Here is a 23,826-nt window from a genome sequence, read left to right as displayed (position 1 = left end):
AGACAATACCTGGGCCGAATGTGCAGTGCCGACGTGGAGAACGGCTGTTGCTACTGGCATGGAGGCCAGGCCGCCCAGCGGAAGTACACAGGCAAAGCCAAAAAAGAAAAGTTCAACAAATAATCAACGAGGTACATATCCCTACTCCCCTTGGTTTAACTTCATTGTTCGCTGTAAGAAAAACACCTACAACCCAACTACGCCAGCCATCGAATTCACGTGCAACCGACAGGATATTTGACTACAATATCACTAATCCCTCTTACTAAGCCGATTGAATCTGGAGTTACGATCTGCTTGGGAACTGTAACGGGGAAAGGGAGAATGCGCATACCGCCTCGCATGCCAATCGCTATTTGTAGTAACACTGGCCCCAAAGTTGAGTCAAATAACAAAGGACGCGATTTGCCATAGTTCCTTGGGTCTCGCCTTTACTCCTTCCTGCCACGTTATTCCCAATTCAAAGCTGCTCAGCCATATCTGGGTGGATTCTACCCAAGTAGCGAAGAAGTGGAGAGGTATTGCAAGTTAACATAATTCATAAAGCCATGGAGAAACGGTGAGCAGGTCCATTATAAACATTTTCGGATGGTTCACTGACAGTGTCGCCCCAGTTGTTAATAACACTCCTGCAGACCACGGAACTGGGGTAGTTGTCGAAAGTGAATGTCATTTTCCGTTATATATATATAACCTTCTTCCGACAGGCAAAAGTTTTACATTTAATAATGGAAAACGGGGTAGTTGCCCTTTGAGATAGGTGTAGTCTTCCACTGCTTACACGATATGATAATGGCGCTATTTTTGGAAATCGAGAGTGCGTAGATTAATTCGAAAAGAATATTAACAGAAGTAGCAACTCACAGTAAAACCATTTTCATTAGATTATGAAAACCATACAGGAGCTAGATCCAGCTCTTTTTACACATGAGGCCAAATCTGATATGAATGTGAAAATACACATAATTTTCCAAGGATCACGCAATGATTACATGCATGCAATGGTTATTTGTAAATCTATATAAACAAACGGAAAATAAATTGACACCATTTTCTGTACACACTGTGAGTGCGGGTCACAAAGAGCAAGGTAGGTTAGAAATATGTACATCCGAAAAAGAAGAGCCTTTTTAAGCAAATTTGAATACTTAGGACTTTAAACAGCCGTGAAAGTGAGATCCTGCCAGCCTTATGCTATATTGAGAGAAGAGGTCAAAAATTGACTGGAAACCATACATTTTAATTACTTAATTAAACATTAGAACATAACCTAAGTAGAGGAGAAGAACGTTGGAAAATTGAAAGTGGACTCAGAGTCACAAAGTCCAGAAAATGTGGCACAGAAAAAGAGGCAAGAATGTGACTGGTTGTCTGGTGTGGAGTATTCTGAGGAAGGATGATAGGAACGGAGAACGACCTAAGGAATTCGAATGGAGGGAGTTTGGGTCCCACTAGTACTGGCGGTGGGGCGGGACTCCGTCTGCACGCTCACCGACAACGCTGCATCCACGGTGGGTGCTCGTCCAGCCAGCACCGTCGTTGTTACCGTCGCCGTCGACTGTGGCTGCGGCGCACGCGGCGGTCGGGCCGTGTTGACACCCTCCTGAAGCGAGGTTACCATAAAAGCCATCCTGTGCATTTATCTTACAAAGAACTGATGCATGTTTAATGATCCTGGGTAGAAATAAAGCAATCAGTCTAACTTGTGCATTGGGTTACACTGGTACCACAGAAGAGTGGAATGGGTCTTAACATACTAAAGCTTTGGAAACTGATAAAAGATTGTACACTACTGTAATATCACCTCATTATCCTGCATAACACTCAGATGACTATATGAGTGGTTATATATGAAAAAGGACAAGTAGTTCCCACTGTTCTTCTTTGCTGAAATAAACAAGAAACTTCGATATCATCATCCATAGATACCTGCGGTCGACAGCATGGAGTTCTAGCGGAATTAATCAAACACATTGCAACGATTCCACAGCTGTTCATCAAGCTGTTGAGTTTGATAAAAATGTGTTTAAAATGTATCGTCGCGATTGGAGGCAACTAAGAAGTTGCAGTGTATAAAAATTATGATGAATTTATAACGGAATAGGCGTTGAAGCAGAATAAACGACCGTCAATATTCTTACCTTCCACGTATAAATAGCATGCTAATTCATTATTGATAGCATAGCCCATGACTGACATTGGGTAACTTAGATAAGTAGGCGAAAGTGGAGCCTTCGACTTCCATCTCATTTGTACTATTTGTCCACAATGACTCGAGGATGCATATAGAAAACAAAAAATGGTTTCCATGGATGTCGTAAACATTTCTTGCAAAACATCACCTAGGCAACAAACCAACATTTCCGGGCAACTACCTGGCTTATATTAAAGAAGGTCCTACTAAATTACTATCGGTTGGCAAGAAATTAAACAAATTCATTATATCTGTAAAAATTAGGTGATACCAGTACATGAAACAGATAAATGCTGCTGTTTTTAAGTCTGCTTATTTATCTTCTAAACAAAGACAGTAAACAAAGTTTTGATTTGATCATTTGAGTCAGACATTGTCCGCTGCAATAAGTCATTTGTGCCAGGTGAAAACAGAAGCCTTCTCAGGAGGTCACCGAAGCCGTGGAGCAATTGCGTTGTAAAATATTCTGCTTGTAATGGTTGCCTTTTAAATTCACACCTTCACATTCCAAAAAATTTGATTCTGGAATGATGTCTTAGTACCGTAAATGTCTTTTAAAATAGACTGAACACATTATTTAGCCCCTTATACAGAAACTGTCAATTTGTTTTGCATTAATTTACGCGAATCTTTGGGAAAATTGTGAATTTTGGATTAAAAATAAGCTAAAACTAACAATGCTTTTGCCCAAGTAGTGGAAAACTTACCGGTGAGCTACTGAATTCTCGTGGGTTGGCGAGGCTTTCATGTGACTGGGCCATTGTGTGGGAAAGTTGACTTGCGGATGGGTAGTGAGTGACGGAAGGCGATTCAATTGGAAGTCGGCTGGTTGACATATAGAGCTGACGTCTGTTAGCCTCATGAGACAGCTGATCATTTAGCATTCGTATCTGCCAATCCAAAACAAGCGAATGCTAACACACCAGTTTTCTGATTTTCCCATAGTGTTTCGCTTCGTTTAGTCATTCTGCCTTATTTTGCGGTATCCTATTTGAACTCCGGGTTTCGATAGTTCAGATTAGCCAAAAAGTAGACCTACTTGTTCTTCCAGTGTCTTGACTCTTTGGCAATGGCTCATTTCCTTAGCTTTAAGCGCCTTTTCACATTGTAGTAATGCAACGCTTTTCTTCTCTAATTCCGTTTCCATCTGGGCGTGCCGCTGTCGAAGCAGTTCGTCCAAACGACTAGCGTGGGATTCTTCTCGAAGTGCCAATTGCGCCTGTGTGAAAAAAATTTTGTGAGTTTGTTTGAATCTACTTATAATGCACGAACTCAAGATTAATCTTTTTGGAATTGTGTGACCTACGCTTAGTCGTTGAATTTGACGTCTGTAGTCAAGATTTTCTTCCTCCAGCTTTTGCGTCCGTTTGCGCACATCTTCCTGACTTGAAACAATAACCGAATTCAACTCCTTCTCACGAAGTCTTTCTCGCGTCACCTATTTGACACACACCGTCGAATAATTCGCGTTTAGTCCATTACAGGACAGACCAACACAAAATGCACTTTACATTAGTAAAGCTAAAACACAACTTATGCTGTTTAAGTCGAAAAGACAAATGCAGAGCATTATATTACCATGCAAAGCAAAATCTTATCCAAGCTGAGCTTTAGAGAAATTTACCTAAGATTACCTCTTTATAAAAATTACAAAATGGGGAAAACTTCCATTAGTCTTTTATTATTTGGGTACGATAATCATACTTTAACAGACTTCGCACAAAGCTACGTGATGCCCTAAAGTTCATTAATTTGGGTAGTCGAAAATAATAATACCTCAGTTTTACTGGCATTTCTTACATGATCCAAATTTACGTGTAATTCCTTTAGTTTCTCCTTCAAATCGCTGACCTCGAACTCAAGGTCACCTTTCATTTTTTCCCACTCCTTTCGGTTCTTCAGAAGATTATCCAACTTCGTCTGTGTATTTTCTTTTTCAACTATTTTAAAGAGTACATATGTGTAAATAAATAATATGGACAAGTGAGTAACTCAATTACTTTAGAGCCTACGTTTGATGCTAATGATCTGCTGGGTCAGGTCCTTTTGTAATATTTCCTGGTCATTTTTTTGCCGTGTGAGTTGCCGATTCTGGGCCTCGAGGTCACATCTAACAAGGTCCGCTTCTGTGAGATCGCCTTGCAACTTTTGGATGCGAGTATTCACCTGCTCCAACTGTTCCTTGCAGTCACGCAAACTGGTCTGCGTATTTTCGAGTCTCTCCTAGGGGGAATCGCATCAGCTCTATCGCCATGGATGATCACAAGAACGCTGTTTGAATCGGTGGTTCACATAAACTTTCAGAAACAGAGTGGGCCAAGTTTTCGTCATTGAAAATAACATGAAAGTACCGGTTTCAATAATGCTAATTTGGCTCTTCTAACAAACTAAATACTTTTACGGGCTTGTCAGATGACTAAATTTATGGAGATTCTAAAGATTGGGGTTTCTACACATATTAATTCAGCATTCATTTGCACAAAATTTTTACATGCTTGAAAGAAATGCTACGTGGAGTAAGATTTGCACTTGAATATTTACCAGGCAGAATAATATTCAAATTTTACTATAAATTTCTGCATAATAGTATCAGCATTCATGGATCCAGGCCCAATTACGCAATGCACATTATTTTGTTCCGGAAAAAACCGTAAATCCACATCTTATTTAACATTGACGCAGATGGTATTGATGTAAAGCAAACTTATAGATCAAATAAACGATAAAATAGAATAAAACATTAGTTTTATGAGCCAAGCCTTAAGACGCTTTCTGTTAATTTTAAAATTTATTTAAGTGGAGATTCAAAAATGTTAAATTTCCTAAAGCTCCTCGGAGGTAAATTGGGTAAAAGTAATGCTCGCTTTGGTGCTTGTGAACCTTAATTTTCACGGAACGCACATCCAAGGATTTATTTTTTACAAGTGCAACGGAAAATTTCATCCACCAGTTGCATTTCGCAACCCTTATTTATAAGACCATGATTAACAGATCAGGACGGTAGAGTGAGAAGAAGAGAGGGGCGGAAGCACACACCTGCAGGAGACGGTTGTCGTGATCCATGCTGGTCATGAGGCGCTGGGCACTGCTGAGGCGCTCTTGCAGCTGTGCGTTTTCCTGCTCCAACTCTGTGACGCGCTCGGCGAAGCGCTGAGCCTTGGTGCGCGCCTCCGACTCCCTCTGAGCCGCGTGCTCGCATTGCTGGCCCAGGCGATCGATGGCGGCGCGAGCCTCCGCCAGTTTCTCGTGCAGGCTCGACATCTCGCTCTGCGTACTCTCCAGTCTCGACTTCAGCGTCTACACCGGGGCAGGAGAGAAAAGTTAAAGTAAACTATTGTACTTACATCATTGCCCACTGGCCTGATTTCCGTTTACTATTTGCGCAGCTGCCGCTTAACGCATTGTAACTTACCTCAGTACCACTGATCTTTAGTTTTTCGGTCTCTGGTGGATTCACAGCCTCCATTCCGGCGATTTCCCGTCAAATTTTAATTTCCGCATCTATTGTGAATGTATTTTTGTCTAGGTTAAACAACAGCCCACCATCCAATATGCATTCACTAGACTGCAATTTGTAAACGGGCTCTCAAACAGTATGAGATACCAAAAGTTTTGCCTCAGTGCATCGATATTTCTAAGTGTATTTAATATATTACAACTTATTTGCCTCGTTTACTACCTTGGGCAAATACTACTTCACTGTTGTGGCCATGGATGTGTCGTGGTTAATATCACTGTCTCACTCCATCGCTACCCTAACGAATTTGTTTTGATCGACGAACGTTTACAATTATGCATCAATGTAGCACTAAAGCACTCTAAAAGTTAAAAAAATTGTATCATTGTTGATTGGCAGAGAAGATAAGGAACAAAAATCTAACAGGTTGGAAGTTTAGTTGGTTTTTTGAAGAACATAAATTCCCCAAACTAATTTAAAAAGACCACAGCGTTGCCTTGTTTGTCCCATTTTTATTCATTGTTTGGGCAATTTATGTTAAAATCAAGTAATAAATCTCGACAAAGAAACAGCATTGGTAAACTTCATTGCTTCATCCAAACCTTTAAATTAGCTAATCTCGACAAAAACACCTACACAGAAACAGAAAATCTTGCGGAATACTTATCTTTAAAGTTTTCCAAGAATTTAATCGAACCTGAATTTCGGTGGATTTATCAGAAGTAATTGTTCTCTGACGATGCAAGTCCGCTTGTAGAGATCGTCTAGCAGATTCTGCGCTCGCCAGGCGTGCTTCGGCTTCCTCTAAAGATTTTCGAAGCTCTCGCCTGTGATCCTCGGCAGCTTTTGCTTCCTGGTTCTTAGAAGCATTTAGTCGATCCTGCAAGGTCGAATTGGAATCAACTGTTGCAGGAATGATTTTGAGTGCATTTCATGCAAGTGAGGCACTTTCCTTACCTGGATGACCTTGCATTCTTCTTCCATCAATTTTAACCGACGTTGTAGCTCTTCGACACGCACAAAAGCAACGTCACGCTCCTTCTTCATTCGTCGCAGTTCTGTCTCCTTATTCAATAACTCGTCGTGCGATTTTCGCAGTTGTTCTGACAGTGACTTTTGTTCTAAAATAAAATCACTAAACCTCATCCAGAAGTTCTAAATAATCATTGTCGAAATTGGTCTGCGCTTTACCCTCTTCTATGGAGCGAAGTATCTGTCTCAGCTGTTGAGCTTCATCGGATTTCTCATTGAGTTGAGAGGTGACATTAAAGAGCTTTTCCTCATTGACATGTTTCGCCATTACTGCATCGTCCCTCTCCTTCTCCATTTGCTCCATCTGCCTCAGCACCTCGCGCAGGCTGAAGCTTACCGCGTCGGGATCCAGATCTGCGCCCAGGTGAAGAGGTGGAGAGGCCGGTGACGTACGACGTTTGAGCAACTGACCTGGCGAGTCCAGCGATTGGGAAATAATTGTTGTCCCAGTGGTAGCAGTAGTGGTAGCGGCGGCGGTGGTTACAGTGGTCTTTTGAATCACTCCACCTTCTGCTTGTGCCTCTGACCACCCTGTCGGAGGAAGATGAGCTCGCCTGTCAGCTGAATGGGATCTGGAGTCTGAGTTGTTGTGCTCTATGTTACAAGTAAAGCAAACACCATAAACGCTAAAGCAGTTGCGTAAAGTCAAGGTTTTTTGTAATTTTGCATTTCTTTCATTTATTTTAGAATTAATCACATGCACATAGTCTTTATCTTGCTTGATCTTTTAAACTAATGGTCACGGAAACAGCCTGATTTTTGGAGGCTAAATATTAAACAAACGCCTCCGAATTCGAAAAGGTTGGCTCACTTTTGTTAGGTGATATAGACCTGGAACGTCGATCGAGGTGATGTTGGTAATTGCTGTGGCCATCACAGTTGTCTTCAACCCACATCATCTCATTGTCATCAATATCGCCATTCCGTTTCTTCGAGTTTAGCATTAGCACAGGCAAGGAGCCCTGACGCTGCCGAAAACCAAGAAGTCGACGCATCAGAGAGTGAATGGAAGCTAGACGGGACTCAGCATCCATCCTTGACTCACTGGAGGCCGTCAACTCCAACTGGAGAGCTTGAAGCCGTCGTTGCGCCGATGTGAGGTCCGCATTAAGGCGAGCATTCGCCTGTTCAGAAGTCTCCAGCTAAAGGGGGTTTGCAAATATGAAAGGAGCAATCAGTGGCACTTAGTTTTACCCAGTTTGTACCTATTGTTTTGGTATTTTTGTTTGTTCTCCAATGAAGCAATACCAATTTGACTGGTTTGTGGTCATTTGACTAATTAAAAGTAAAACAGAGTGTTTTGTTTACTACCTAATGACAGTATTGTCAAGGGGAGAAAGTAGACTTTCCACACACGTCACTGAAATTATCGAATTACATCTGTGTAATAGTCAGATTTTATTATAAATATCCTAAGTAGTAAATGCCGCGTATTCCGCAAGCAGTCGGCACTTTATGGGTACGCACATTGCTTCATTGTTACAAGCAGCAAATATAACCCTGATAGGATTCAAACGATCATCTCCTTCCAGTATTACACAAAACATTTTATCAAAAGTTTTTTCCAGACACAACTTCAAGAAAATACGCAGCTATTGTCATAATTACTTAGCGAAACAATTCTCCCATGTAACTGCTCCGTTGTGTAAAAAGGTGTACACGACGGGAAAACTTGCTTAGTCATTATAGCCTCTTCAATTTTTCATTGCACTTGAGTAGACTAATGTAAATTCTATGAGAAATTTAACATAATGACACCCACGGTATTCCCATCACCACTAAAACCTCTATTAATTGACATAGCAAAATATTCGTCAGCGACTTTCAATTTTGTATTCTGCCATTACTTTGTTGATCCAGCATGATTTGACAGAGTTCTTGTATTCTAACATACCAACGCAAGCATTTGATTTTTAGTAATTGTATAATTTATGCAAAAATAGTCCATCCAGAACATGTGACTAGCGTCCTATCTTACACGTGACTGTAGGATGCGTTTGACTTCCTCGAGGCGTTTACAATCTCTATTGGCCTCTTCAGTCGACAAACCGGTTGTCCATTTATGAGCTCGAAGGCGATCTTCAGCATCAGCATGACGACGTTGTAGGCTGCCTAATTCGGTCTCCAAGTTGTGGCGCACAGCCTCTTCTTCAGCTAACTGTTTCTTCAGCATCACACATTCGCTAAATTTAAAATAGTGCATAATTTTTTTTAAATTTTACAAGACTAAGGCCTACCGTTTTACTTCTTCCAGATTTGCGATTTCTTCACCAAGGTTGGTCCTCAGTTCTGCGCACTTCTGTTGAAGTCTCGAGTTTACTAGCTCACATTCCGAGAGCTTTTGTCTCAGCTCTTTCATCGCAAGGTCGTCACGTGGCCTCGAAATTGCTAGTGGGGAGTGCATTTCCACCTTTCGGTTACGTTGCTCACATTCACTGCTCTCTAACCGCTCCCGCATCTCGTTGAGAATACGACTTTGGCCACCCCTCTCTGCCTCAAGCTCACGCATCTGACGACGCATCTCCTGGACCGTCACTTCGAGGGCGCACTTGGCGGACTCGGTCTCTTTCAGCTGTTTACGTAGGTCCACAACTTCACGACGGAGATTGTTACGGCTTTCTTCAGCTAAAATCAACATGACATGCTGAAAAGACTGAATGAAGTCATAAATGGTTTATGCTGAACTCTAATTTAAGTATAAATATGAGAAATAAGGTGATAAAAGTACCGTCATACATAAAACCTATGACTGTGAATGTAAACACGATAAGGTATTAACCACAATTTATCCATTACCTCATACCCTAGGTGCTACAGCAACTACTGTCTAATCTTTCATTATTCTATCGTTAACAAACCTAATAAATCACACACCACTATTCTGGTTATTTCATTCCCTTCTAGGTTGGTTAAAGACCGTTTGTAAAATTTATGAGGCCTCATGTTCACCTTAAATCAGACACCAAAATTAACGAAATCTTAAGCAGATACAGTTTATTTGGACAGCATATAACAAATTCTATCACAAAGAGGTCGCTAAGCCAAAAGTCATTCTGTTATCCGATTAATATGCTCCAATTATTTTAACGTTCTGCGATTCGTGTTTGGCTGATTTTAACTTAATAAATTTTTTCATTGTACGGATTCTATGCCTTGTTGATATATCCCCCATATTTACATTAATGTCAGGGGTGAACTGAAACTGAAGAGTATGGGTACCGAAGTATGCACAACAGAGAAAAAATATGAAGCGGTTATGAATAAACAAAACCCATTATTCTTTGCAATCATTTTCCATGAAAAAATGATTTATAAAGAGCTAGGTTTGCCCACTTTCTCGAAGAATTTTTGCTGTTTCGGAGTATTCAGAGCGATTGGTGTAACGTGGCTCCTCACACAATCGAAGCTGGAGTTGGACTTCATTGTACTCGTGAACGGTGCGTTCAAGGCTTGATTCCAGCGCCTTTACCTCGGCCTTCAATCCCAATACTTCCTTCTCATGGCTGGCCCTTCGAAGAAAAGTGGCTTTTTGATAGTATTCTCGCAAATACTCTATTTTATAATGAGAAATTAATGTTTGAGGTCCTAACAATGCGTCCAGTACACCGCTTGACACTTCAGAAATATTTTAAAACGAGAAAACACGGCTAAATCCTATAAAACCATCTTCATGACCGCACGGAAATTTAGTGTGCATTGACGATTGCCATCTTTCGCGTTAGAAAATGAATCAGCACTTTGGTATCATCGAAATGGCGCATTAATTTTGCTTAAAGTGGGGATTCACCAAGGTACTGTAATTTTACACTTTGATGACCTACTATTGCTAGACCGGAAATACAAAATTTGCGTTTCAAAAGATCAAGTAGCATAAATTTGTGACTACAAAAACTACAGTCTTCCTCCACATGGTCAGCTCTGGCCTCAACATAAGGTTTCAGACCTAAAGTTGACCAAAATGCAGTTTTTTGGCTCCAATTTCAGCGGTAGCCAATCAAATAAAGGAATAATTTAGGCGTATTTTACATATTAAGGAACCCGTCTGTGCATCTTTAAAAATAATTTAATTGATAGTTAATTAGGTTTTATTTAACCTATTTTCACGGCTTTCAAAATGGGCTTAATTTTTTTTTTACAACATTTTGTATCGAAAGTGTGTCATGAACGGAATTTCAGCAGCACTGTCAGATATCAGTCCTCTGCATTGTTTGGGCTTGAAATAGTCAGACAGGAAATCAGTCTAGGAGCAGCTACCTCTTAGTAATGATTATGGAAAAAGCAAACTCACTTGAACTCTTCAAACTGCTCCCTACATGCGCGCAGATCTTCGGTGGTTGTCTTTAGTGCAACGTCGTCTTTCTCTGCTCTTGAAGCCGCTTCGCGCCGCGTTCTATCAAGTGTTTTTTCCAAATCCGTAATCTGAAATGACACTTTCCTCGTAATAATGTAACTTATTGCTGTTCCTCAATTCAAATAAGCAAAATGGTTAACCGAACAGACGCACCGTCTCTTGAAGAAGCAAAATCCGCTCCCTTACAGTTGCGTGATCTTCCGCGGCAAGTGCCAGAATTTTCTGGCGTTCCTGCTCAGCCCGCATTAATGCGTCGTCTCGTTCTCTTCAAGGAGGATCAAATTAAGCTCGCGCTCATCAAAATTCCAATTTTTTTACCCAAAATAATTCATCTCCAGCATTAGCTTGTGGAACTTTGAGGTAGGTTAAAAACTTTGCACGCAAGATCCATGCAAAATTCGCTACTAGGCAAAGATATTACCCTTCATACACTAGATTGAAAATCTGAAAATGCGATAGGCTGCACCTAGTTATACTTTAAAACCGCTTTTCTATAAAGTGTGACGTTCATACCCGTGACATACAAATCTAGTAGGTCTAGAAATAATTTACCTATTCATATTCAAAAAAGGAATTTTCGCTGAAATTTGCTTTAATTGACGCAAAGATTATTAAAAAGGTACTAATCAAGTTATTGCATTGTGCTTTGTAAACTCTCCAAAGTTAAGATCTATAGAACCTTTGTAAGTGTTAAAGGGAAATAATTCATCCGCACTTTTGATATTTATAAATTAAATACCTATTCGTAGTCATGGGTAAACTCTATTTCCAATCACAAGTAATTTATAATGTTTATTTGAGGTTTTTAAAGTGATTGCGCCTTTTGTGCGGAATAATTAACAAGAGTGCTCTTGTAAAGCCTCGCAGAACTTGCCTCTGCGCCAGAAGGAGTTCGTGATTCAGTCTCGCCTGTTCCTCCGCCCACCGTTGCGACTCTCGTTCACTCATTCCATATCGACCTGCCTCGAGTATGGAAGCCTTCGTTGCCTCTGCAGCAGCTCGATCCGCCCGCAGAACTGCCTGCACCGCGGCCTCTAGAAGGCGAAGCCATTGCGAATCATGCTTCCACCATCAACTACTGATTTAACCGTGAGTAGCCACACCGACTTACCTTCAGCTTCTGCAAGTCGTTGTTCAGCTGTAGCTAGATTAGCTCGCAGTTCTTCTACTTCGGCCGTGTATTTAGCTCCTAGACGGTCCCGCTGACGCTGAATTTTGCTCAGTTCCGTCTCAAAGTCACTTCTCAAGCGCTGCACCTCGGCTGTTAAGATTATTAACCTCATTATTAAACCGTGGAAGGGGCGGAACAGTAATTAGGAACAACTGACATGCCTTGAAGGGTGTTTCGGCGAAGAGTAAGATTAGCAATATCCGTTTCCTGCTTCTCCGCCTTGTTCTTTAGCTCAGTGATCTGACGTTGAGCCAAAAAGGCCTCGTTGTCCAAGACTTCTCTGTCCGCCCGAAGCCTGGCCACTAGATCCGAAAGCTGTCTGCGTTCTCTCTCGTTAAGCGACAGCTTTATTGAAAAAATAGTTGAAATTACTGAGAAAACAATAGCATTTGTTGTACGGGTAAATGTGGAGTAAAAAGCATGTGATTTTGTTGAATGATATCATAAAAAATTGACCATATGAAGGTAATAAAGTCATCAAATAGCCGGTACTGGAGATTCCTTCAAAAATTTCCGAGGAATTGCCCAGTTTTTCAATCACATCATTTTGCAAAATATCTGCATTCCTCAGCATATTCACTTTACAAAGTGTGCTTAAAAAATCATAAACTACTGCGCTTGCAGGACTTACTAGGTAAACATTATGCATTACAATAATTTTTAAAAACAGAAAGACACTAACTGTTGTGCTTAATTACGAGTTGTCTTAAAATTGCACAAAAAATATTTCTTGTAGAAAGTTGGATAAAAACACACTAACTCCTTTAGTGTACGATACTTTAGATTCTGGAGAAGGACATGTTTTTCAGCAGACATTCTCTAGGCAAACATGCAGATAATGAACATTTTCGGCATGTCTATTTAATTTCTTATGAGTGGGAAGGACGTTTTTATGGCCAAAAATGAGCATTTTGCCTACTCGTGAGGAGAGATCGTCCTTGTCTCGCATCATTTCCTCGCGCTCTTCATTCAGTCGAGATACGACCCCTGCCTGTTGTCCCACTTCCCTCCGCAGTGTCTCCGCCTCTTCCGTCAGGTTGCTCACCTGCCTATTGGCCGCGGCCACCTCCTCAGCAAGTTCCGCCCTCTCTCGATTAGCTCGCAGCGTCTCCGCTTCAGTTTGCAGGTGCTGCTGCTCCATCCGCGCCAGAGTCTCCCTCAGACGCTCCAACTCCGCCGAACTCAGTTGCAACTCCGCGTCGGAGCGTGATAACTGGTTTCGCACCTGCTGTACTTCGGCACGTAGGTGGTTGCGCTCTTCCAGCGCTCGTGTCTCATTAGACGTGGAACGATTAAGCTGGAGTGTCAACTCCGACCGCTCATATTCCCTCGCCTCGATTATCGATTCAAGGCCGATCACTTTGTCTTGCAGCTTCTGCTTCTCTTGTTGAATCTGAAACGACAAAAATCTTTGCAATGGCGCCTGTAGTGATACCATTGATACTGCAGTTCACGCCAGTTCCCTCAATGTTTCTTAATTAAATATGTAAAGTTTGAGGTTTCCTCCTTAGGGCTAGATGTAGCTGGCTAATAGTGTTGAAAAACCTTCAGCAAGCTAATATGTGCGGTAATCTGAGCATATTTGCTACTAAACATCTTATTTCAATGATTTCGTGGGCTGAAATTTTGTTCGAACGCGTTTTCTCATATAACGCGCGCCGAATTCTGAATGAAACTGTTTCACACTTACTAGCCCTAGTAATGAAGGCCTGAAGTGTGGTTCAAATAAAAAATTTGCTCGATATATAACACATACTCATAATAAGAAAACATCGGTTTCCCTCATTAGGAATCAACCTTTAAATATTAGAGTAATTAATCAAAATCCTTACTCTTCTATATTTGTCACTGCTTTAAACTTGAAGTTCATTAGAATCACTTATACTTATCATCTCCTTTGAAGCTAGAGGTAAATTTCGACCATTCTTTCAATGAACACTGCGATGTCCTCTAATGATTCTTCCATCTTCAAAAAAAAACACTGATTACTAATTCCACATCGTAGTTATCAGGAATGGACTCACTAAGTCAAGCTGCTCAGTGAGCTCGCTGATTCGACGCTCCAAACGCTCGAGTTTGCCAGTGACCTCGCTGTAGTCGTTGGAGAGGGTCGAGTTCCGCTTCTCCAGCTGTTCTTCCGCGCTGTGCGCAGCGCTCAGCTCCTCCCTCAACTGCGAAATCCGCGTCTCTGCCTGTTCCAGCGTACGCTGGAGGCGGGTGGTCTCGCGTACCTGTGGGGCAAATGCGTCGATCGCTTGATCGGTCTGGGAGTAAACTCGTGTGTCGGTGAGTGGGGAATGATGCGGGTTTTGAGACGAAGTCATCCACGAGTGCAAATTAATGAAGGTCTGCAGCAAGACTTATAGCTTTTGTGGTCCTAAGCTCTATTTGAAACAGCTGTCTCTACTTGGAGTTTTGGTTAAAAATTTAGACTTTCGGTTTCATGCTATTATTTTTTGCTTTTGATCCATACCAAATGCACCCGATCGAAACAAATTTAGATCCTTTTTTAGGATGGATTAAAGTAGTTGTTAACATTTGTTCATCTTAGCAGAGACAGTCTTCATTAAAAAGTGATCAGCCGATTTCTTCTGTTAACCCACATCTTCACAACTAGAACCTAGATCTGTTCGAATAAAAATGGACGATTAGAGCGACTTATCGACGAGGCCATGCGGTAGACCCGTTCACATCGGTTTCATAACACCGGCAAATTTTACTCTCCCTCTGAATACAATAATGAAATAGAATTAATAACTTCATTTACCATGCGATTGTTTTTGGCAATTGATTCCTTGTTTTTCCGTTTTGATGCTTCGACTTCTCTTTTGAATCATCACTCTCTTTTATGAGTTTACTTAGTTTCGAACATTAAAAGCAGCTTAAATAACCAGATAGTCAAAAAAAGCACTACTTTCATAGAGTCTCCCTCAAAGTGGCCTTTCGCCATGTAGCTGCCCAAATTTAAGCAGACATTGTTCTCTTAGTGAAATGCTTAATAAGTAGTAATGATGTGGGCCTTATGAGCATCTCTATAAACTTCTCTACCATTTCACTGCTTTTAAACCTGCGATTTACTTGAAAAGTAATGCTGTTAAGTTGTGCATAAGTATTTATAGGGTGAAAAAGCCGTTTTCTCCAATAAACAATGGATAATAAGAGTTCTTTTGTTCTCCTGAGGGTACTCATTTTCATCTTATTTTATAATAGTCCCAGTTTTTTTCGTTGATGCGAATAAATGTCCACTAATTGACTGGGGAAATTCGTAAATAATGCGTTAAGAGATGATGATAATAGTAGTAGCCCCCTAGGTGAGCCGTAACTATGGGGCGGTGTTAGGGGTTAGGAATGCATGCGAATGAGAAGTCAAAATGTAGTAAATGACAAAGTAACCTACCTTGCTCTCATATTCCAGTTGTTTGGCGTTGCGTTGTTCTACAAGACCATCACGCTCCTTCGAGGTTTCGTAGAGAAGTTGTCGAAACTGTTCCAGCTCCGCCTGAAGCGAATTAATTTGCTCCATGTTGGTGGCTCGCGCTCTCTCCAATATGTTCCTCTCCTCTATGGAAATACTGCAAAAAAGACTTCTAAGTTTGCAAGCCATGCTTTGATCTTTATAAACACTGAATTGTAGAAAAGAACTCCTGAAAATTTGGAATTCTGGAACATCATTAGTGTTTTTGGTTTGGAAATGGCTTCATTTGGTTTATGTGATACGAGAAGAATGTGTTGCCACTTATAAGTGACTTTAATTGATGAATTTGTGCAACCTCTAGTACTGACAACAATCTACCGCTTTTTCTGGATTCTTATTGTTTATTATGGAAAATTTGTCACATAATCACACAAGACTCTATCATATAAGGCTCTCTATGCATTTTAACGCAGACTATATTTCTATTTATTTGATTTTTTATTTTCTCAAAACATTTATGTGTGCAGTTTGTTTCAAGTTATATGACCCGCGGCGCAGATCAGGCTACACACATCTCCACACCTGAGAGCATGTTTGATCTTGTCCCTTTCGACGCGCAAGGAGTCGACTTCTTTGCGTACGAGGTCAAGGTCACTCCGCAGGTTGCCTGCATGCTCCACAAGACGCGTCCTTTCCCCCTCACTCTCCTCAAACCGCTTGTTCATTCCCTCAAAACGGCCTCGCAGGCTGGAGAGCTTCAGCCTCAATGCCTGCACCTAAAGGCCACTTCCAAATTAGCTTTCCACTCTATTAACAGTCAATTTGGGAGGAGGTGAAAGGGCACGACTCACCTGCGTTGCACGCCGATTGAGGGCTGACTGAACCGCACTCACCGTGGTCGCGGCCAATTTGAGGGGAGGTGCAATGGACGGCGATCTCGGTAAGGCGAAGAGAAGCTGAGGTGAATGGTGCTCACTCGACGGAGAGGTGGACCTTGGACGCCTGGAGCGTGGTGTGACGAGGACACCGGCCTCGTCTTCTACCCAATCACCGGTCTCCATTTGATGTTGGAAGCTCACCATGAAAGGCTCCTGCGCCTCATCGACGTCGGCATTCGCTGTATCCGCAAGGACGGTCTGGGCAGCGTATGGTGTTGGGAGCATATTTTTTACGCAGACGGTACCGACTAGTTTAGTACTGGTACTGCTTGTAGTACACTGAACCAAGATCTAATGGCTGCTTACACAGAAGTGGAACTGACTCCAAGAAAAGTAAAAGCAAGTTACTAATTTTATTTGCATACATGGTAGTAGTTTACATTAAATACCTCCAACAAATTGGAGGGACCTAAGAATTGATGATTTTATGAATGGTGAAATTAATAGGCTTTCTTTACTACAATAACACATTTCGGTTAGGAGGTAACTCAAACAGAGCTGTCTGATTTTTAAATCCAAATATTTTGAATTTGTGACAGTTTCCTCTCCATCACTTGACTTTAGAAAACTTAACATTTACAAGAAAATTGATATTTTGCCTAGGAATTTATGTTTTCTAACAAGTGTACTTTAAGGATAAAGATCTTATTCATGACATTTCTGTAAAGTGTATCAAATTGCCCAGATATTTTGCTATGGCTAGTAGATAAAGTCTTCGCGAGCATATTAAAAAATGGGACTCTAAAAGGATTGCACTGAAAACCTGCTGTAGATTTTACATTCTAAGAGTGCTGGAATATTTACTTGCTCTCGATCTAAATACGGAAGTGTTCAAACAAAAAAAATTAACTAAAACAATGGCTCAACGTGAAAGGGCCTTGAATGGAAGAAAATCTGCCAAGAATTTATGTACCTGAGCAATTTGAGAAAGCGCCTGATGCATTGCACGTGTTTGCTCAATTAGACGTTTTGTCACCGCTACTGGATCCTCCCCAGCCGGCTCTCCTTCCGCATCCGAATGCTTCGGAGAAGGCAGTGATGCTCGAAGTCTTTGCAATGTGTTTAAGACACGATCCTTGTCTGCAACCTGTTTAATTGGTAAATACTTAGCCTGGCATTCATTCCAACCAATCTAGATTAATAAGGGTCTCAATCGGTAACCTGAAAACGTATTGGGTGCACTATTGGGAAAGGATACTTACTTCGGCCATAAGCTCTTGGACACGTCTGTTGAGTTGCATGATCTGATCCTCGGCTTCCACCAATCGGGCTTGGCTACGTTCCAAAGACTCGGCCAGTGATTGGCTACGCGCTTTCGCGTCCGCCTCCTCAGCCATTAGCTGCCGTCGACTCTTGGCCAGTGCGTCGGCCGATTCCAATTCAGCGGCTTTGAGGTTATTGCCCAATGCGGAGCAAGCTGATTGCAGTGATTGACCCGTTCGCATTATCTCGCTGCTCATCTGTAATAAACAACTGCTTATTGGGATTTGATAAATAAACCATTGTGAAGTTCGCCAACGTTCTGTGTGCTTAAATCACTAAAAATATATAAATAATCAACCTTAGCACGAATTCCCAAAAAGGAGTTTGGTTTCAGTTAGTTTTGGCAATTGGTGCATCTCTGCTAATAATTTAAGTCCACGTTTTGCATGGGATTTTGTTCTCACAATTATAGGCTGTAAGATATTGTGAGCCTGCTCACATGTATTCCACTTAAAATGTGTAAGGAGAGAACCTTACTGCATAATTATTCCACCTATTTTTGTTTTCTAATAAGTGAGGGAACAAATTTAAATTAGCTAGTAAATTTTGGATCGTGTAAATGGGACAATTTTTTCCAGTCAAATTGAGAGTTCCATCTATGTATATCGGTAAAGCACGTGAAGATCAAACCTTCGCTGTTATTGGCAAATACGGTATTTTGCTGCAGGGCTTGTTTACCCGTTAAGAAATAGCGAAAGGCCGTTGCCTTACCTTTAACCATTTTCAGCCATAAATCAAGAGTTTCACTCAAGGAGTTAATGCACGCTTTTGTTTCCTTCTAAACCCACAAACGTGCTTATTTTTCTGAAAATTCTTTGAAAAGACATAACCTGGAATACACTTCATCAGTAAATTCATAAGCCTAGAAGTGAATATAGAATTTGTAGAATTAACTTTGCTTAGTAGAACTCGCAACGCAGCAGCGATGTTTGTGCCTTTGTTGGCGCAAAGGCTTTGCGTTGATGCAATTCGGATCTGATTTTTTTAGCGCAACCATGTCAAATGAACTGACATTCCGAATATCTAGCGCCAGTGTGTGGTAGTCAGGCCAATAAAGACTAGCCTTTGGCAACTGAGTTACAATCGCAATGCTAGAACGTAGTGCCAAGAATGTGAAAATAGGCTTTAATTATTACGAAGAAATGTATTCAAAAAGAAATTACCTTTGTATTATGAGTGAAATTAGATAAAGGTGCGTCATTTACTGAACGATCTCCCTTCTATATGGATTACAAGTAAATTCGCAGAAAAATCAACCAACGAAAAGTGTAATAATCAGAGGAATTTGTTTTAGAGCTAGCTTTACGTCAAAGCGAAGATGAACCGCGTTTTGGATGCACATAAATCGAAAACTTCGGTACACCATCATACACAAACAGTGATGCAGAATTCGCAGCTGAAATCAGTTAATTAAAATGGGGGCAGTCGAATCACATGCAAATGGGTACATGAAAATGTCCGTATTGCTGAGATTACTAGTGACCCCCAGGTTTAAAGAAGAAGAAGAAAGGAAGGAGTGAGAGGAGGGAGTGGAGAGGAAGGAGCTCACCTGTGTGAAGTCACGAGCGGTGTGGTGGCGCAGCTCGGCGAAGGCACGTCGCAATCCAACCACCTCACGCCACAGCGCCAGCAGGCGATTGTGCTCCGTTGCGAAGTACTCGTTGAACGCTGTCTCCTCGTTTTGCCAGTCGACCTCACGTTTCTCCAACTGCTGTGTGGCCTGACGCCAAGCCTGAGTCAACTGCGCGACGTCCCTACTCAGACCCTTTGCGAATAAACATGGCTTACATCAATGTCACTACTACGCAACCCACTGTTTTAAAAGGTGTTTCACACTAGTTTACTTATACGATAAGCATGAATAAAAGAGTCCAGTCTATGCACTTAAGGATGGAAATTGGATGAGATTCAACATTGGTCTGACAATTAATGCTACCACGTGTATACAATTTTACAGTATTAATATATATTTTTCGAGTTTACACACGCTCTAGGATCACCACAGAAATAGTTATTCCTCACAATCTTATTTATTTTCAGTTTCAAGTATTAAACCAGAAGTGCTTTTATATCAGCTAACATGCTCTTAACTGCACAGCATATTTGTTTCCTAAAACTAACAATTTATGTCAAAAAGTTGCTTTGAGGCAGTTTTTTGTAAAATTAAGGCACAAAATTATAAAATTGTTTCTTAAATCATGTTAAAGGGGCTTTTATAAATATAACAAAACCTTTTGTCCCTTCTATAATTTAACTGCACCGAGAACTGTTTGATGAAACCTCGGACTGAAAGCCATACCTGATTTGCTGCAGCGGCCTCCTCCAGTTGATCCTGCAGGACCTCATTCGCACGTGAAAATTCAGCCGATCTGCACAAAATGCAGCGTTTAGCTCGTGTTACATCACTTGGTAGCCAGAAAAAATACACACTTATTCCGTTCCGCCTCTAGCGTGCTGGTAAGATTTTCCAGTTCTGCAATCAAGCTTTCCTCACGCATCTTAGCCATACTTTCACGTGCATCCAAGCGGCTGTCATGTTCCATTTCCTTGGATTGTAACTAAGGCAATTCAAAACATGAGTGTTTTACTACTCAATTTAACTCAGTAGGGGACAATCAAGTATGAATCAAAGCAAGTATACCTTCTTTGCGTTCTTTTGAACCTCCAGCTTGAGATCTTCCACCTCCATCTCCAAATCAGTATTCTTGCGCTTGTATTGTGCCAACTAGAATGCAAAAGTTTAATTAGCGTTTCACATTTAGAAACTTAAATTTGGTTCAAATTAGAATCAAAATTGCCAATACGCCAAACTCCCGGGAGGCTCAATTTTTCTACTGATAGGCTCTCACTCAAAGAGAGTAGTGATAAATTTAAAGAAGGAAAGAAGCCAATCAAATCTGGTGATTCAGCGGCGCTGGGAACGCCCAAGACAGGTAGGCGAAATTGGGCGTTGCAACAACTTCTCACGCCCCCCATCTTGAATATTTCAGCAGGATTTCGTGATGCATGAACATGCACGACACTGACCGCGTTTGACATCATTGATTAGGCATCGTCACCTTACGGGCATAGGAGGATGTTTATTGGTCTGAGCATGATCCAAAGGTATTAAAATTGTTGGCACAATTTGGTTACGATGGCTTACTTTGTTGATTGATCAATCAGGGGTCATTAATAATAAGCCTTTTACGTAGTTTAATTAGAAACAAATAGAAGTTTGGATTTTGAAGTGGAATGTTTAAGTGAACTAGGCAAATATAGCTCTCATCCAAGCCTCGCTATCTAACGTGTGGTCGTATTGCATTTACTACCAACTTCGCAACCAGTATGCTTCATCCAAATGCATAAATGTGTTTTCTTGCTGCTCAGGGATGTGGTAAAATCACGCCGTTAAAATAAATTTGCCAGACATGTGCATTCAGATCGCAAATCAAATAGCAGCGTAAGTAACAGCAGATTATCCATAAGCTTGAATAATGGAGATTTCCTAAGGGCCGATCCATGAAATATTCGCAAAATGCGCAACCATTTTATAGGAACCGCTTTATACAAGATATACGCTTTCTTTAAAATTTTATAATGGTTGCAAATAATAATAATATAATAATAATAAGACGACCTCGTCACTTTGCGTAGACTTTATTTGGCAACGACAAACAGAATAGAACAATTCACCTGCCCCTGAAGGGTTTGAATTAGTTTTTGATGACGCTGATTGCCCTCCTGCAAACTTGAAACTTTTCGTTTGTTCTCCAACAGTTCGGCTTCAAGAAGTTGTATTCGAGTCCTTGTCGGAGAGTTCATGCTTAGAACTGGAGACACTTCTGACCCTCGACTTGCCGGTGGTAAATCCACACCCTCCGACTACAACAAAGATGAAGTCTCGCGAGGATTACAGTTGCACAAATGAAGTTTACTCGGCCTTGACCATCGGACTGACTACTGGAATTTGTTGGTCAAGTGTGGATAGCTAGTGGTTTTATGGTTGAAATGAATTGATTTTCGCGTGGATTGTTATGTCTACCATAAGTTGTGCCCTTGAGGAAGGGGTAATTCCATTTGATGGCTGCTGCACGATGCGTTCACCTCACCTTCGGGGGCAAAGCCCGCTAAGTCGAGGGTGTTTGTGAATGCGCAATCATTCAGGAAATGTTCTCCATGCGACCACGCCTCTAATGAGGACTATGTCCTTTCCCGGAAACCGCCACCATTTAGGAGATGTTTAAAAACCTGCATGTGTGTATGCAAAAGCACATAGTTCTCCGAAAGGGTGGAATCTGCCCTACATTTTTCTACTTAACTCTGCCATCGAGTGTTAGAGATCCACAAGACTAGCTGAAACATTTTTCCCTTCTCGTGAAAGAAATTCAAGTTGTTCATCTTTGTTGTCACGTTATTTTCATCTATTTAGTAATAAACACACCGACATATTATAAACAAATGGCTTTGAGGAGTTTCGACTTTTTCTTCAATGACAAGGCTAGTGAACTCCACTAAGCCGGTTTAATATTCATAAATTACCCTGTTAGTAGGTCAGATAAAAGCAGGAAAAGAGAAAACCTGACCAATTTTCTCTAAGAGTTGTTGCGACTCTTTTCAAACTGATAACCATTATAGAAGAAATTTACATTATATGTGATTGCATATTAATCTATTTGCTAATATGCGGTCTTTTACTGCATGCTAGATGAGATGAGTTTACACCTCATTATGCACGGTTTATTTCTCACTCATCTTTCCTAGTGCCCTCCACCAAAACTGCTCATTTATGCTTTTGACGAATTTACAATCAAAATAAACCTGGTTCACTTTATCGCTGTACTATCCTTTTAGCTTATGAAGTTTTTGAAAATGATCTAACAAAAGTAACCCTTGCGGTCTTATCTTGTCTATTTAGACTCGGGACTCACGAGAAATCGCAAAAATCTTTTTTCAAATTTAAATTAGATGGGTACGTCATTTCCGAAAATGATTAATGAGAAGGATTGCCCGACTTTATTTAGTAATTCTTAACTCGATTTGTCTTTTAAAGCTTGAATGCATGCATTTCGAAGTTCCACTACCTTCCATTTCAAAAGAAATGCAGTAAATTAGATGCCTTGGCCATAATTTTAGCTTAATTGCAAAAACTACATTCTAGATGAGAATGCTGCCAACTCGAATAAAAGAATTCCGTTTTTACTATGGCACATACTTGCATGCACATATGTAACCAAAAAATTTATTCAAAATGCCTTATCATGGCTCCTTCTTAACCAAATATCAAAACCTGGGCTAAAATTTGATCATTCCGCTTTTAAGAACAATGATCTTTCAAAAATTTTGTTTTACAAGTAACCAGCCTTTGAATGAAATTTGTCGCGACAAATCGCAGTCATTATTAGATCGTACTGTATGTATACTTTACTTTCATCAAGCCTAGGTTAAGTATTTTGCGTGTTTAAAAAATTGCTTGAACTTTGTTTAAAATCTGTAAACCTCTATGACTGTGTGAACTTGCCAATTTCCTAAAATTAGTTGTTAACACAATGCACCCTCAAAAAGAATTTATGTATGATGCATGGGGGTGATGGTTATTAAAACCTCCCATCAGCTAAGTAATCTTATTCAATTGAAAGACTATATTCAAAGTTTACTTGATAAAACACAAAACTATGTTTGCCTGCCAACCCGCTTAAATTACAGATTCTTTCCAGAGTGATAGTTTTATTACTAGCATGCACTCACCAGCTATCGCAACTTTAATTTATTTGAAGTGGCTATCATTAACATCAATATTAAATTTTATTTCGTACCAATTCAACACGCAGCATTTCACGTTGTAGTCGTTGAGACTCCGCCAGAAGACTTAAAGGCTCAGGGTTCTCAGATCGGAACTTGGCACGGCTGTCAGTAAATTTCATATTTTGAGTTGTAAGTTCTGCAAGTGCAGCAGTGTCCCCTGAATCATCCCCCGGAGTTGGTGTTTGATGTGGTGTGCTACTGCTTGTCTCACTAGCAGACAT

General features: G+C 40.8%; 1 protein-coding gene across 1 annotated transcript; it reads right to left on the bottom strand. All coding sequences in view use genetic code 11, as the record gives it.

Moving 5' to 3' along the window:
• Positions 1–1,417: 1,417 nt before the first annotated feature.
• Positions 1,418–23,826, bottom strand: EGR_09276 (Rootletin; the record flags this gene model as incomplete). The annotated part of the gene is made up of 33 exons (XM_024498525.1): positions 1,418–1,603; positions 2,902–3,084; positions 3,234–3,413; positions 3,501–3,632; positions 3,995–4,134; positions 4,207–4,417; positions 5,231–5,491; positions 5,607–5,654; positions 6,349–6,531; positions 6,609–6,772; positions 6,843–7,277; positions 7,495–7,825; positions 8,662–8,866; positions 8,921–9,308; positions 10,017–10,192; positions 10,972–11,102; positions 11,188–11,299; positions 11,876–12,068; positions 12,146–12,312; positions 12,363–12,550; positions 13,125–13,598; positions 14,230–14,436; positions 15,603–15,777; positions 16,203–16,396; positions 16,472–16,756; positions 17,472–17,645; positions 17,761–18,018; positions 19,371–19,586; positions 20,121–20,190; positions 20,252–20,379; positions 20,463–20,546; positions 21,497–21,685; positions 23,617–23,826. The coding sequence occupies 33 exons, from the start codon at positions 23,824–23,826 to the stop codon at positions 1,418–1,420; spliced, it is 6,678 nt and encodes a 2,225-aa protein (XP_024347069.1).

This window comes from Echinococcus granulosus (assembly GCF_000524195.1).
Source record: "Echinococcus granulosus chromosome Unknown EG_S00140, whole genome shotgun sequence".
Classification (NCBI taxonomy): Eukaryota; Metazoa; Platyhelminthes; class Cestoda; order Cyclophyllidea; family Taeniidae; genus Echinococcus; species Echinococcus granulosus.
The sequence above is the reverse complement of the archived record's forward strand: the minus strand, read 5'-3'. Positions and strand labels throughout refer to the sequence as shown.